Consider the following 16,341-nt stretch of genomic DNA (forward strand, 5'->3'; position numbering starts at 1 on the left):
AGCATCCCCAAAGAATGATGTTTCCACCTCCATGCTTCACGATTGGGATGGTGTTCTTGGGGCTGTACTCATGCTTCTTCTTCCTCCAAACACGGCGAGTGGAGTTTAGACCAAAAAGCTCTATTTTTGTCTCATCAGACCACATGACCTTCACCCATTCCTCCTCTGGATCATACAGATGGTCATTGGCAAACTTCAGACGGGCCTGGACATGCGCTGGCTTGAGCAGGGGGACCTTGCGTGCGCTGCAGTATTTTAATCCATGACGGCGTAATGTGTTACTAATGGTTTTCTTTGAGACTGTGGTCCCAGCTCTCTTCAGGTCATTGACCAGGTCCTGCCGTGTAGTTCTGGGCTGATCCCTCACCTTCCTCATGATCATTGATGCCCCACGAGGTGAGATCTTGCATGGAGCCCCAGACCGAGGGTGATTGACCGTCATCTTGAACTTCTTCCATTTTCTAATAATTGCGCCAACAGTTGTTGCCTTCTCACCAAGCTGCTTGCCTATTGTCCTGTAGCCCATCCCAGCCTTGTGCAGGTCTACAATTTTATCCCTGATGTCCTTACACAGCTTTCTGGTCTTGGCCATTGTGGAGAGGTTGGAGTCTGTTTGATTGAGTGTGTGGACAGGTGTCTTTTATACAGGTAACGAGTTCAAACAGGTGCAGTTAATACAGGTAATGAGTGGAGAACAGGAGGGCTTCTTAAAGTAAAACTAACAGGTCTGTGAGAGCCGGAATTCTTACTGGTTGGTAGGTGATCAAATACTTATGTCATGCAATAAAATGCAAATTAATTACTTAAAAATCATACAATGTGATTTTCTGGATTTTTGTTTTAGATTCCGCCTCTCACAGTTGAAGTGTACCTATGATAAAAATTACAGACCTCTACATGCTTTGTAAGTAGGAAAACCTGCAAAATCGGCAGTGTATCAAATACTTGTTCTCCCCACTGTATGTCACCTTTGTGCCACCCCCTTACAAACATGTTATAGCACTGAAAACCTCTGTCCCCCTTCTCCCCTCACAACCCTTATATAGATTTACTGTTAAACCATGTGGGTCTCCACTCCACCCCATGCAAACATGACTGTTGTTGCATCATCTGACGTCTGGTGTATATGATTATTACGTTTAAGTGAAATAATGCCTATCTTTCCTTGTGACATTGTCCTCATTGTTTGCTGTGTCATTATGTGATCTATGTGGATGAGGGGTCAGATACATGCACTGCATCTGCAAAGACAAGAAGAAGCATCCGTGATTGGCTGGAAATGACATAATTGGAGTGTTACTGGTGATGATTAGGCTTTCCTTGCAACACATCGTCATCGACCCTAGCCTCCTCCTCTTCCCATCCCCTCTCCCCCTTCTAGGAATGTTTATGTCATTGTTTTACACTGAATAAATGTGTATGGGTTTGCTCTGTCACTTCTGCAGGGGTAAGACTGCATAGTCCAACGCAGTGATAGACAATGGAGATGTGTAATAAAAACAATATCATCCATCTTCTCGCCATCAATCTCTTTCTCTTTCTTGCCTCCAATTCTGTGGCTCTGTTCTTCCGCACATAACCGCTCCCACTCTCTTCCTCCCTCTCTTTCTTTCTTTCCTTCCTCTTCTTTCTCTCCGCATCCTTTGAAATGCACTGTATCTCTCTCTGCTCATAACCCACACAGGCGCATTCTCTCATCAGCATCCACTCTCATCCCCTCCTCTCTCTCTGTCTCTCACATTCTCCCCTCTGCACACGACTCTCCTGCTGGCATGAAGCTGCATGACATCATCTGGGCTGGTGCAAGCAGAATAGGAGATGAGGACACCGTGTGTGTCGGCACCCTCCCTTCTTTGCACCCCCAACACTGTGTGTCTAATTACAATGCACCTTGAGATGATAAAACCACCTCTCTCTACTGCGTGCTGTGTTAATGGGTTTGATTCATTTGCCTCCTGAATCCCTGCACTCTGCAGTCCCTGCCCTCCACCCCTGCCTTACAACACTCATGTATTATGACATCATTCGAATGCAGCCGACTTCTCGCCTTGAGGGCACAATCATCAATATTAATGTTGCCTGCTATTGATGCTTGTTAGTCTTCACACAGAAATGTAGGTTTTAATTTTTAGATAATTTAATTGATGTAAATTGGTGGATGGCTCAGGTTCCTTTCATCCTATTGTATCAAATTCTCCCTCTTTTATCTCTCATATCCTGCCTTGATCTGTTTTCTCTCCAGCTAGTCTCTCCCTGTTTGTGCTGTGAACCCTGAGTGATGACATGGTCATGCTGGGAGTCTGTGTTCCTGACGTGACTGGGATGTTCTTAGAGCACTTAGTGTTCTGTTCCTAGGGTTGCAATATTCCAGGAACTTTCAATAAATTCCCTGGTTTTCCAGAAATCCTGGTTGGAGGATTCCAGATTGCCTGCTTATTCCTTCTTGATTCCGGGAATCCTCCAAAAAGATTTATTGAAAGTTCCTAGAATTTTGCAACCCTATCTGTTCCACACACCGCTTCCAAGCATGGCATCATGGAACATGTAGTTTTGAATGGGATCTAGCGTCGTGGTGTCTCACTGTCAGTACAGGGCTGGACAGTCCTGGTCCCACAGTGCTGCAGGGTCTGCAGACTTTTGTTCCAGCCCAGCACTAACTAACACATCTCATTGATAGTGAGGCAGGTGTGTTAGTGCTGGGCTGGAATAAAAACCTGCACACCCTGCATGTTTTCTAGTGTTTTTCATTAAATTATGGAACCAATAAAAGTACTTCAATGCAAGCAAATTACACTGTGTACAAAACAGAACACCTTCCTCATATTGAGTTGCACCCCCTTTTGCCCTCAGAACAGCCTCAATTCATCGGCGCATGGACTCTACAAGGTGTCGAAAACATTCCATAGGGTTGCTGGCCCACGTTGACTCCAATGGTTTCCACAGTTGTGTCAAGTAGGCTGGATTTCCTTTGGGTGGTGAACCATTCTTGATACAGATGGGGAAATGTTTAGTGTGGAAAATCCCAGCAGCAGTTCTTGAAACACTCAAACTAGTGTGCCTGGCACCTACTACCATACCCCCGTTCAAAGGCACTTAAATATTTTGTATTGCCCATTCACACACTGAATGGCACACATACATAATCAATGTCTCAATTGTCTCAAGGCTTAAAAATCCAGGCTTTAACCTGTCTCCTCCCCTTCATCTACACTGATTGAAGTGGATTTAACAGGTTACATCAGTAAGGGATCATAGCTTTCACCTGGATTCACCTGGTCAGTCGATGTCATGGAAAGAGTAGGTGTTCATAATGTTTGTTACACTCAGTGTATATATTGATCACTATTTAAAAAGTCTATTTACATCTCAACTTTATTTAAATACCATTAAAACTGAGACACTTGGAGGAGAACCAGAAGAACAGATGGACCGTTTTAAATAGCCTTTGACAGGCCGCAGTTGATCCAGACACAGTGTGTCTGTGCGTGCACACATGAGCTTGTGTGTGCGGTAGCTGATCCAGACAGGGCTGTTGGCAAGGTGAGTGTAGCCTAGACATCAATATCTCTGGGACTGAAGATGATGAGACATAGATCCATCTGTGCTGACAGTAATAGATCTGACATTTACTGCTAAAACCTGACTGACTCAAACCAGCCACAACCAGCTCTTCATTCAACATTATTCTGATTCTGATTTTGCAAATCACTTTTTGTACAGAGTGCATTGTATGCGTTGCATTGCTTGGGCAGGAGCTCACTGGAGCTGGATACCGGCACCTCAAATGTTCTACTGCTTATTCTCCTGTTGCTCAAAGGTATTGTGGATCTCCTGCACCTAAATATAAAGAGTACCGGCACCCAAAATTAGTACTGGCACCTATTTCAGTCCAAGTCAAGCCCTGATGCGTTGCAAAGGAAAAAGTACATGCAACGCTCATGCAAAATTACTGATACATGTCAGTCAGTGCCCTCCATCAGATTATCTACCAAAGTGCTAAAATAGTAATTACCCTAATTCATGTGTTGTATAAATACCTCTATCTTGTTTCTCTCACTATTTAGGATGTTGCCATCCTTGCAGCTTGCCTCCACTCAGCAAAGGGTTAAAGAACATCCCCTTAACCCCTGCCTATTCCTCCCCCACATTACCCCCTCTCCCTCCTCTCCACCAGCTCTCCAGCCAATCAGGGGCCTGGATTCCTCTGGGCCAATGGGATGGCTAGGAGGTGATGTCATGCAGTAATAGCTGGTTGTGGTGCTGATGCTGCTGAGAGCACAGCCCAAACAGTAGAGAAAGAGGGAAGCAAGATAAAGACATAGGAGAGTACCACCAGCATTGCTCAGCACAGGGTGAGTCCATCTAAACTACCGAAACAACAAAAAAGTATGGCAGGTTGCATTCTGCATCCAGGATAATTGTCCTATTATATTAATTTCAACAATGTTACATTAATTTCCAAAGCTCTTTTCTTGTATATTTTGCTGATTTAAGTCTGTCTGTTGTTCACTAAATATTGGGCTGTTTCATATTTGAAAAGGCTTTAGCTATCTGAGTGTATGTATGAGATGCCTCTCTGCTGCAGTCAGATGATGGACATTCTCTGTGCAACACTGACTATGACATCCCCCGAGATAAACAGGGAGTTTACATCACCTCTGCTGTAGAGGTGTGTGCTCAGTGTTTGGCTGAACAGCTTAACCACAGATGGAGATAATACATTGAAATGTAGTGATGCTTACAAGAAACAGTCTGCCCTAGATGATTTTGTAAAGTGGCTTTAATTCACATAAATGCAGTTTATGCAATTCATACCTCGTGTATTGCTTATTATGCATTTATTAAAAAGTACTTTACTTGTTGACAAAACAGTTTAATGTGAGAAAGCTGACGTTGATGATCAGTACAATATGACTGAGATGACTTTATGCATGTTGTTATGCAATGAGGAGATTGTGAGTCTGCATAGTGGAGAGAGATCTCAGCGTATGTGTGTGTGCATGTTCACTCCTGTCTGTGAGATAGTGTGGGGGCCTTTGGTTTGGAAGCCAGTGTAAGTCAGAAAAGCATGTTGATTTCAAGGATTTACTTCTCAGTCAATGCTCACAGTAGGCAGGCTCAACAACAGCAATGTTCAATATGGAACAGTATTCCTACAGCTAGTCGTGACTGAAGTTTTTTAGGGGGTATTTTATTAGGATCCCCACTAGCTGTTGCGAAATCAGCTGCTACTCTTCCTGGGTATGTAGGGGGGAATGTATTGTGTGGCCTAGTGGCCTAGCTACTGTTGCGAGGTAGCTTTGTGTAAGTATGTGAAATGAGAGGGCCGTGATAAAGAGAGTGGATGGAGAGAAAGAGGAGAAAAAACAAATAGAGAGCGAGAGAAAATATTCAGATTCTCTGTGTGTGGATTATTTTGTTGTTTTTGTGGTGAAATGAATGTACCACAAGTGAGTCACAGTGATTGCTTGAAGAGCAGGAGCCAACATAAATGGAAATATTTAAGTTATTATCAAGAATTCAATAGATGTATTTTTCTCTCCTTCCATCACTCTCTTCTTTTTGCTGTAGACAATAAGGCCTGTATGTTATGTGAGCAAGCTAGGTAGGCCCCGCCTTGTTAAATCATAACAATACAGTACCATCATGCTCTGATAATGAGTGTGATCTGTCCATCTGATTATCACGAGGAGAGACAGAGGGCTTGAGAATGGTTAGGTCACTTCTGCGGTAGAATAAAGATGGTACTCGCACCCATTCTCCCTCCACTCCCCTATCTCTTTCACACCCCTCCCTCTCTCGTTTCATGACAAGCGCAGGGCCTCAAGTGCTCTTGATGAGTGGGTTGAATGAAGGCTTCACAGTAGCTCACGATGGGCCAGTTTTATTGTAATGGTAGTGGGATTCTATAGCAATACAGGGATTTAACATGTGTTTGCAGATTTCAGGATCTGATGATAAAGCAACTTTCTTTGTCTCGCCTTTCAGAAATATCTGATTCACCACAGTGTCTTTAGAAGAAAAACAAGAGGCAGAATGACTCTTGCAGGTACTGTGTGTGTGTGTGCTTGCGTGCTCGTATGTGAGTGAGAGAGATAGAGAGAGACTAATGCTGATCTCACTTAATATTCTCTCCCCTGCAGCGTACAGAGACAAGATGCGGGAGCTCCCTCTAGCTTCCATCTTCTGTTCCTGCATCCTACATGAACCCAAAGAAAAGCCCACCAAGAAAGAAGGTAAAAGTTTTTTCACAATTCTAACACAATCATCAACCTACCATTCCCACAGCACATCATATAAGCCAGTTCAGTCAATGAGCCAGTAATCACATAAATATAATATTGTTTTTTGAGGACGCTAAAAATGGCAGCTACACAAATGGCAACCCCCCCCCCTTCATTGGTCTCCAATTTCCTTTGGGTTCTTCCTTTATACAATCTCACACTTTGCTTCATCTCTGCCTGCCCTCTGCAGGTGTGGTGGACCTGAACCTGTGCATCATCAGGGATATGGAGGTGATTGAGCTGAACAAGAGAAGGTCCGGCCAGGCCTTCGAGGTCATCCTGAAGCCACCCTCATTCGACGGGGGTCCGAACACCCTCGCCATCACACCCCCACGCAGGGAGCCCTCCCTGGAGGAGATCCAGAGGAAGCTGGATGCCGCGGAAGAGAGGAGAAAGGTGAGGGGTCAAAGGTCAGGGGTCAGAAAGGAAAGGAAAGAAAGACAGACAGACAGAAAGACAGCATTGACTGTTTCTAGATTGGTATGGTGGAATGCTCACAGAATGTTGGTCAGAATTGTCTGTTCCCAGTTTGTTGGGGTAGAGATGGAAGTTCGTGAAGTGTTAATTGGGACTGCTTTGTTTTATCGAAGGGATAGGGATTGTGGTGGGGCTCTCTGCCCACTCTGGTCTCTGTTTATCCACTCACCCCTCTCTCTTCCACCCCTCTATCACCCCCTAGTGCCAGGAGGCTGAGTTACTGAAGCACTTGGCAGAAAAGCGGGAACATGAGCGTGAGGTGGCCCAGAAGGCCCTGGAGGAACACAACAGCTTCATCCGGCTGGCCAAGGAGCGGCTGGAGCTGCGCATGGAGCACAACAAGGAGAAACGGGAGGCACACCTGGCCGCCATGCTGGAACGCCTGCAGGAGAAGGTAGAGTTACACTCAGCTGATACCCTAGGCAGGGTTGGGGTCCATTCCATTTCAATTCACTCAATACAGGAAGTGAAATTAAGTGGAATCGACTCCAACCCTGACTCTAGCTCTCTTTTTTTTAATCTGTCATGGATATCATCTATATTATGGCAGAATAGTTCTAGTCAGTTGAGATATGTTCTTTTTTGTGATATTAAAGTTCAGAATGAATACTGTGTAACATAATTGAAACTATTATTGTCCCCATCTAATGTAGCTGGTTTGAGAAACAATCAAGACATACACATGTAATTGAGATACACTCTACTGACTAAACATCCATAGATCATCATTACTTTTGACCAATATTTTCTTCCCTGATATGAAACGGACAGGAAATCTAAAGGGTGGTTTCTGTGTTTCTCTTTCAGGACAAGCACGCTGTGGAGGTGAGGAAAAACAGAGAGCACAAGGAGGAGAGCGGGTAGAGAGAGAGATGGAGAGAGAGCGTGGGGCCTCTGTTTTGTTGAGTGAGAAAAGGAGAGAAGAGAAAAGACAACAAAAAAAGACAGTTTCTTAAAATGGAAATGGGATTTGTTTGACAGACGAGAATTCACAGTGATGGAATAGGAGGTGTGCATACAATCTTTTTGTGCTTATAAGTCAACAAAAGCAAAAAATGGAAGTTGGTTATTTTCAGAGCAGGCAGAGGTGGTTTCCTCAGAGCAATGGTGGAGAGACAGAAAATCAAGTTGTAGTTTTGTAGTGCCCTTGAGTGTAGCGGAGTATAAGAGCGCTATGCACAATTTATAAACCACACTGAGTAGATATTGGCACATTTTGTAGGCTTGGCATTTATAATAGACCATGAACCCAGGACTCCCTGGAAAACAGTGGAAATTGTAACTGAATGGACTATCCTGGCTAAATAAAATGAAAATAAAATGAATACATAATTATTTGCAAGAAATGGAAATATATTCTGGTCAATAAAATCACTGACACACATACTTAAATTTAAAGCATTCTACACATCATGCTGGATCACACTTTTCACCACTTTTTGGCATGTCAGCTTATGTACATAAATAGGTGAGTAGTCTAGTGTTGATATTTTGTACAGATTAAGGATCTTAATTTGATCCCTCTTTTGTTGCTGTGAATTTACATTAAAATATGGGTTTTTAAGGAGAGTATTCTCTCTCTGCAGTAGTGAAAGATATAGGCATGATATGGAATAAATATATGAATTAACTCAGCTGACTTGCATAATACAGTACTAGGAGCAGAAAAACAAGTTATTGCCTCTGTCATTTTTCTTAGAGGTTGATGTTTTAGTTAACTAAAACTCCTAGTAATGTAATACGCAAGCTAAAACATGCTGAAATGCAAACTTCAGATGTGTTTGAGGCTTCTAAAGTTTGTAATTTCCACTTTGAAATGTCAGACTTGATTTGCCCGAATGAAAAATGTATCAACACCCACAAAATCTCTATGAATTATAATCACATTAATTATAATCACATTTCCTGTTGCTGCAGGATTATTTTCCTGTTGTGGCAAACTAAGATCCTACATCTGTACTGCTAGTTTCTTTGTATGTTTGCAGACATAGTAGTTGTGATTAGTCGTAGAATAGACTGTATTGCACGTATATGTACTACTTACAGATGTATGTGATATGTCACTATATCAATTAAAAAAGTAAAAGTCAGTATAAGAGATCCTTGTTGTTTGTATGTTTACTTACATGTGCACTAGTCACGTGTGTGCGCGCGCTTGTGTCTTAGCTAACTGCCCTGAACTCTGTGTTGTAGGTGTCATGACGGCCTGATCACAACACAAGCTGAACTTATTTTGGGAGCCATTTTGGGAGGCCATTCGCCAGCCTGTAGCCCTCTGGGTTCAGTTGTTTGGAGAAAAGACTCTGAGACTATGAGATGTTAATGACACGTGAGAGGTGGTCAAGTCAACGACTGAAGCGGAATGTTTTAGGATCTGACCAGTACAACAAAAAAGATTGAGCTGAAACAGAGTTCTGCTCAGGATTCTCACTAATGTGACGACAGTGCCATTGGTGTGTGTGTGGAGTTTGTGATTGGAGGGCCGGGGGAAGTGGGGGCATGTGCGTGAGCGTGAGTGTAAGTATGAGCATGAGCCTGAGTGTGTATGCTTCAGTAAAACCACTTTGATATCATACATTGTGCTTTGAGCTCACACCTTCAGGAAAGGTTTTAACTCAAATTGCATTAATGAGTTTGGTTGGTAAACTTGAGTCTGTCTGAGCCAACATCATTGTAACTCTACTGAGATGAACAGAGGTCAGGGTATGATGTGGTTGTTTGTTACTGTACAGAAATTGTGCTCCATTTTAGATGACAAAAAGGAATAAAAAGAGTTGTTTTGAATTGATTATGTGAATTTCTTTATTTAAATAAATACAAACATATTATCCAATACATTAAATAACCCCAAAATAAACAATACATAATCAATTGTGCGATTTAAAGCGCAATAGAAAATATATCCATATTTTATTATTCAAATCAATCTTTTAATGACACAGCCAAAGCTACATAAAACTAACACACAAATACTTTCAATACATTCTACGCATGTAGGGATTGAGCCTTCAACCTTGATATTGCCAGCACCATGGCCCAACCAGCTGTGCCAACAGGCTGGACCTCGTCACTCTAATAGCATTACTGTTTGATGGTAGGCCTGACACAGGTGCAGCCCACCGAGATGACCTTTGACTCCAGCCGGTAGTGGCATTTCTTCCCACTTCCCATCACCTTCCTCAGGACCAGGATCTGGTAGAAGATGGGTTTGGACTTCAGGTGCCAGTCCTCCTTACCCTTGATGTTCAGACATCCCTTCAGAGAGCACCTGACCTCCGAGATGATGGGGGGAAAGCGTCTATCGTCATAGGTAGTGCTGGAGAGAGAGGATGATATTAGAGATCACAATGTATTCAACAGAGCACAGTCTCATACTTATTTCAAAGCAAGCATCTTAAAGGTATGAAAGGTATAAAAACAGTGTGTGGGGGGGGGGGGGGGGTAGTAAATAGCCCTCCCCATGAGGACAAAGGCTATTTTAAGCTTTTAAGGGTTAGGTTTAGAATTATGGTTAGGGGTAAGGAAAATAGGATTTTGAATGCAAATACATTTGAGTTCCCCACGAGGATAGAAGAACAAAACGTGTGTGTGTCTTGGTTGTGTCTTGGTTATTGTGACATTTGCATTGTGTATGTGTAAGCTACTTGTTGGTTCTTACTTGTAAGTCCATGGGGAGATTGAATGGTTCCAAATGGGTCTGATGGAATGGAAAGGAACCAAGTAATTTGGGTCTAGGTGCAAGGGGAGAATTACTGTGACGGGACCTGTAGACTCTGACTCTGTAGGCTTCTTGTGTGTCTGCAGTGTGGTTCGTGTGTGGCTCTCGGTCTTCTCTGGATGGGCACGGGGGGCCGCCTCTGCCCCCATCATCATTACCAACACCCCCTTCATACACAGCACCTGAGGAAGCGAGGGACTGTTAGTAGCCTGGTATCACCTCTGAAATGGACTCTTACTTTTCAAACAGCACACATTTTAATGTCTTCCCCAGCTGATACAGACACCAGTGGCAAAATCCAGTAATATCTTGAAGAAACTAAAGTCATCACTTACCGTCAAAGACTGGAAGCTTAAAGTAGATGACATGATGCTGCTGTGTTGTACTGTGGTCTGGTTGTTCTGTTGCTGTGTTGTGGTCCTGGTCTGGTTGTCTGAGGTGATGCTGTTAGTTTTATACTGGAGTGGCCTGGTTCACTTCCTGTGACGCTGCGATTGATTTTCATCCTGTGCTTAGTAAGCACTAAGTAACCACACAGCATGGAAAGTAGTGCACATAGTAGTGCACATAGACATATATGGAAAAGTTTGGCACGGGGGTGGCAGCATCATGTTGTGGGGATGCTTTGCTGCAGGAGGGACTGGTGCACTTCACAAAATAGATGGCATCAAGAGGTAGGAAAATTATGTGGATATATTGAAGCAACATCTCAAGACATCAGTCAGGAAGTTAAAGTTTGGTCGCAAATGGGTCTTCCAAATGGACAATGACAACAAGCATACTTCCAAAGTTGTGGCAAAATGGCTTAAGGACAAAGTCAAGATAATGGAGTGGCCATCAAAAAGCCCTGACCTCAATCCTATAGAACATTTGTTGGCAGAACTGAAAAAGCAAGGAGGCCTACAAACCTGACTCAGTTACACCAGCTCTGTCAGGAGGAATGGGCCAAAATTCACCCAACTTATTGTGGGAAGCTTGTGGAAGGCTACCCGAAACGTTTGACCCAAGTTAAAAAATTTAAAGGCAATGCTACCAAATACTAATTGAGTGCATGTAAACTTCTGACCCACTGGGAATGTGATGAAATAAATAAAAGTTAAATAAATGATTCTCTCCACTATTATTCTGACATTTCACATTCTTAAAATAATGTGGTGATCCTAACTGACCTAAGACAGGGAATTTTTACCAGGATTAAACGTCAGGAATCGTGAAAAACTGAGTTTAAATGTATTTGGCTAAGGTGTATGTAAACTTCCGACTTCAGCTGTAAATGTGATATGAGTAATGTAAGATAGGTAAACATTATTAAAGTGGCATTATTTAGAGTGCATTGTATAAAGTGACTAGTGACCCATTTATTAAATTGGCCAGTGATTTGGTCTCAATTTGGCAGGCGACTGAAACTTTCACAGTTCTTGAAATCTTCCGGATTGACTGACCATCATGTCTTAAAGTAATGATGGACTGTCCTTTCTCTTTGCTTATTTAAGCTGTTCTTGCCATAATATGGACTTGGTTTTCTACCAAATAGAAGCGACTGAAAGTCGACTGAAAGTTTCAGTCGCAAAGTGCAGTCGCAAAAACCATCAAGCGCTATGATGAAACTAGCTCTCATGAGGACCGCCACAGGAAAGGAAGACCCAGAGTTACCTCTGCTGCAGAGGATAAGTTCATTAGAGTTAACTGCACCTGTGGTGGCATATTTCTGCTTTCCCAAATGAGGAGAGTTACAAAATCCAAAGATTTTCTATTGGGTTCAGGTCTGGAGACTGGCTAGGCCACTCCAGGACCTTGAGATGCTTCTTACGGAGCCACTCCTTAGTTGCCCTGGCTCTGTGTTTCGGGTCGTTGTCATGCTGGAAGACCCAGCCACGACCAAGATCTCGCGATACATGGCCCCATCCATCCTCCCCTCAATACGGTGCAGTCGTCCTGTCCCCTTTGCAGAAAAGCATCCCCAAAGAATGATGTTTCCACCTCCATGCTTCACGGTTGGGATGGTGTTCTTGGGGTTGTACTCATCCTTCTTCTTCCTCCAAACACGGCGAGTGGAGTTTAGACCAAAAAGCTCTATTTTTGTCTCATCAGACCACATGACCTTCTCCCATTCCTCCTCTGGATCATCCAGATGGTCATTGGCAAACTTCATATGGGCCTGGACATGCGCTGGCTTGAGCAGGGGGACCTTGCGTGCACTGCAGGATTTTAATCCATGACGGCGTAGTGTGTTACTAATGGTTTTCTTTAAGACTGTGGTACCAGCTCTCTTCAGGTCATTGACCAGGTCCTGCCGTGTAGTTCTGGGCTGATCCCTCACCTTCCTCATGATCATTGATGCCCCACGAGGTGAGATCTTGCATGGAGCCCCAGACCGAGGGTGATTGACCGTCATCTTGAACTTCTTCCATTTTCTAATAATTGCGCCAACAGTTGTTGCCTTCTCACCAAGCTGCTTGCCTATTCTCCTGTAGCCCATCCCAGCCTTGTGCAGGTCTACAATTTTACCCCTGATGTCCTTACACAGCTCTCTGGTCTTGGCCATTGTGGAGAGGTTGGAGTCTGTTTGATTGAGTGTGTGGACAGGTGTCTTTTATACAGGTAACGAGTTCAAACAGGTGCAGTTAATACAGGTAATGAGTGGAGAACAGGAGGGCTTCTTAAAGAAAAACTAACAGGTCTGTGAGAGCCGGAATTCTTACTGGTTGGTAGGTGATCAAATACTTATGTCATGCAATAAAATGCTAATTAATTACTTAAAAATCATACAATGTGATTTTCTGGATTTCTCTTTTAGATTCCGTCTCTCACAGTTGAAGTATACATATGATAAAAATGACAGACCTCTACATGCATTGTAAGTAGGAAAACCTGCAAAATCGCCAGTGTATCAAATACTTGTTCTCCCCACTGTACATATGAGATGAGTAATGCCAGATATGTAACATTATTAAGTGAATGAGATATCGTAGAATAGTATACACATGAGATGAATAATCCCAGATATGTAAACATTAAGTGACTAAGATATTGTAGAATACAGTTCAGTATATACATATGAGTAATGGTAGATATGTAAACATTATTAAAGTGACTAGTGTTCCATTCCTTAAAGTGCCCAGTGATTTCTAGTCTATGCCTAGAAATCACTTATGTAGGGCTCAACAAAGTGTTTGCCAAATCATTTTATACTGACATTAGCCAACCAGCCAGCTGTGGCAAGATGTATGGTTATGGGCCAGAGTTTGTCATGAATAGCTCTGATAGGTATGAAGATATCTATGTCACAGCAACAGTATGTCAGTTTAAACAGCTATTGTCAAGCCATTTGAGTCAGACTTTTTAGAGATCAGATCAACTTTATTATCCCACCAGGGGGAAAATTAATTTGGTCATATGCTTCAAATGATGATGTATGTCTGTCTGCAATTTGATATCAAAATATTTTTGGGGACTCAATGTTCACTGTCCTGGGAAAATAGCAAAGTTAAAATCGTATCACAGTAATAATACAACTATGCAATCATAGACACCGTACGAATCCTCGCTCTTGATACTCCCACGCGTCAACACTCAGAACATAATAAAACCAGCCCCTGACCTGGATTGTCATGCCGATCACTATGTAACCAAACACAGAGATTCAGAAGGACCGCACCGTGAGTTTCCATCCTTACATTTCACATTGCTTTGTCATGGTTTTGCACTCCCGGATCGTGTTCAACATGATATCGAGACAATGTAGTTATTATTTTGGTATCAATTGGCATTTACGAAACGGTAAGGGTAGATTCCCAACTATTCATGATAGATAATATCTAGATGCGTTTTGGATGATTCATTTCACTGTACAGAGCTGAACCCTAACACAGTGTGTCCCAAATAGTGGGCCTGGGCATGACTAGTTCCCCTTTGGTCACAACAAAGGACTGAGTTCAGGCCAGACACATTGGTTTGATTCAGTTACAAGAAAAATCCAAAAGCTTTAGGCGAGTAATTTACAGCCCTTTCTGAAGTAAAAGTTCATATTCTCATAGTTGCAAAACTGTAACTGGTTTGATATTCAGTTCGCGATACATAAAGTAATGGAAATCGAGAGATCTTGGAGTGACAGTTCAGGTACTCCAGAAAGGCTTGCCTGTGTTTCATGTGGCTCAGACCTTCTAGGACTTTCTACTTGTTATGTCAACACAGTGCGACAATCTGACACCACCGTCAGAGGAAATATGGACGTCAGGCCCAGGGTTAAGCTACATGGGGGTTTCTAAACATCCAGGAATCTCTGAAGTTGCTTCTTCTTCCTCCACTAAACCTACCAGTGTGGGCTAAGTAATATCTAGGAATCACAGGGGAACACTTCACCTGACCCCAAAAACAATTGTAAAACATATTTTTGAACTATTGCATTTTATATCAATTATATGGATTTAAAACCTGTTTATCTGTGGCTTACACTGGTCAATCAAGAGCTGAGAACAAGTCACAAATATCTCTTTACTTTCCTGACTTCTCTACGTGGATAGCAGCTGTCTTACAGGCTCCTGACCAAATCCGCTATTTTGTGTTTTCATTAAGCTGATCTTAACGTTTTTTGTACACAATGTCTCTGCCATAATTTCCTATGACCGAAAACAGCTTCTGGACATCAGACAGCGATCACTAACCTCAATTTGGATGAGAATTTCTACTTCAACGAGTTGGCAGCTCTGGATGTTCTGCTTACTCCAGACCAGGCCCTAATGCCCGGGACTTAAAAGAGGAAGTAGCGGCAACAACAAAAGAGGCAGGCAAAATGGCATCCTGCCGAGACTACGTCATCAAACAAATAGACGCCATTAACCTCCGTTCTGTTGGCAAATGTGCAGTTACTGGAAAACAAACTGGATGAGCGTTGTTCAAGAATATCATATCAAAGGGACCTGAAAAACTGTAACATCAAAACCGGGAGGACTAGTAAAATAGAATCGAAAAAAGCATGAACACTGGTTGACTTGGAACATACACCACGAACTGGCACAGAGAGACAGGAAACACAGGGATATATACACCAGGGATAACAAGCTACACCAGGGATAACAAGCGACACCTGGAGGGGGTGGAGACAATAACAAGGACAGGTGAAACTGATCAGGGTGTGACAGGGGTTGTACGAGATCTTCAGTTTCTTGGCAATTTCTCGCATGGAATAGCCTTCATTTCTCAGAACAAGAATAGACTGACGAGTAAGAAAGTTCTTTGTTTCTGGCATTTTGAGCCTGTAATCGAACCCACAAATGCTAATGGTCCAGATACTGGACTAGTCTAAAGAAGGCCAGTTTTATTGCTTCTTTAATCAGAACAACAGTTTTCAGCTGTGCTAGAATAATTGCAAAAAGGTTTTCTAATGATCAATTAGCCTTATAAAATGATAAACTTGGATTAGCTAAAACAATGTGCCATCGGAACACAGGCGTGATGGCTTCTGATAATGGGCCTCTGTAGATATTCCATAAAAAATCAGCTGTTTCCAGGTACAATAGTCATTTACAACACTATATTTCTGATCAAGTTGATGTTATTTTAATGGACAAATCATTTGCTTTTCTTTCGAAAACCAGATAATTTCTAAGTGATCCCATACTTTTGAACGGTAGTGTAGTCTCACTGGTTTCTCTATGCATCGTCAAGACCAAATGGCAGACTGGGATAAGACAAAGGGAGGAGGGGTGTGTCTCTTTGTTAACAACAGCAGGTGCACAATCTCTAATGTTAAGGAAGTCTCAAGTTTTTGATCGCCTGAGTTAGAATAGCTCATGATAAGCTGTAGACCATACTGTTTTCATCTATATTTTTCGTAGCTGTCTATTTACCACCACAAACCGG

The 16,341-nt window shown here is 42.6% G+C and overlaps 2 protein-coding genes across 4 annotated transcripts; one reads left to right on the top strand and one right to left on the bottom strand.

Moving 5' to 3' along the window:
* Positions 1 to 4,258: 4,258 nt before the first annotated feature.
* On the top strand, positions 4,259 to 9,549 carry LOC139563619 (stathmin-4-like). Of its 3 annotated transcripts, XM_071382455.1 has the most exons (7): positions 4,259 to 4,352; positions 5,989 to 6,049; positions 6,144 to 6,236; positions 6,475 to 6,680; positions 6,964 to 7,155; positions 7,569 to 7,586; positions 8,955 to 9,549. In XM_071382455.1, the coding sequence occupies exons 2-7, from the start codon at positions 6,037 to 6,039 to the stop codon at positions 8,961 to 8,963; spliced, it is 531 nt and encodes a 176-aa protein (XP_071238556.1). In that variant the 5' UTR covers positions 4,259 to 4,352; positions 5,989 to 6,036; the 3' UTR covers positions 8,964 to 9,549. The 3 variants fall into 3 exon arrangements, with proteins under 3 accessions (XP_071238556.1, XP_071238554.1, XP_071238555.1); XM_071382453.1 differs by lacking the exon at positions 8,955 to 9,549 and having other exon boundaries at positions 7,569 to 7,676; XM_071382454.1 differs by lacking the exons at positions 5,989 to 6,049; positions 8,955 to 9,549 and having other exon boundaries at positions 4,295 to 4,352; positions 7,569 to 7,676.
* Positions 9,541 to 15,494, bottom strand: LOC139563620 (interleukin-17F-like). Its single transcript, XM_071382456.1, has 3 exons — positions 15,144 to 15,494; positions 10,420 to 10,661; positions 9,541 to 10,077 (listed from the first exon to the last, which is right to left on the bottom strand). The coding sequence occupies exons 2-3, from the start codon at positions 10,650 to 10,652 to the stop codon at positions 9,843 to 9,845; spliced, it is 468 nt and encodes a 155-aa protein (XP_071238557.1). The 5' UTR covers positions 10,653 to 10,661; positions 15,144 to 15,494; the 3' UTR covers positions 9,541 to 9,842.
* Between the last annotated feature and the right edge of the window lie 847 nt (positions 15,495 to 16,341).

The sequence above is a fragment of the Salvelinus alpinus genome, chromosome 34 (assembly GCF_045679555.1).
Source record: "Salvelinus alpinus chromosome 34, SLU_Salpinus.1, whole genome shotgun sequence".
NCBI lineage: Eukaryota > Metazoa > Chordata > Actinopteri > Salmoniformes > Salmonidae > Salvelinus > Salvelinus alpinus.

What these genes read in the sequence shown, in the direction of transcription:
- LOC139563619 (XM_071382453.1), top strand. An exon ending in AAAGCCCACCAAGAAAGAAG is followed by an intron (nt 6,237 to 6,474) that starts GTAAAAGTTTTT and finishes TGCCCTCTGCAG; the next exon opens with GTGTGGTGGACCTGAACCTG. An exon ending in TGGAACGCCTGCAGGAGAAG is followed by an intron (nt 7,156 to 7,568) that starts GTAGAGTTACAC and finishes TTTCTCTTTCAG; the next exon opens with GACAAGCACGCTGTGGAGGT.
- LOC139563620 (XM_071382456.1), bottom strand. Translation starts at nt 10,652, where the DNA reads ATGAAGGGGGTGTTGGTAATGATGATGGGGGCAGAGGCGGCCCCCCGT. An exon ending in ATCTCCCCATGGACTTACAA is followed by an intron (nt 10,078 to 10,419) that starts GTAAGAACCAAC and finishes CTCTCTCTCCAG; the next exon opens with CACTACCTATGACGATAGAC.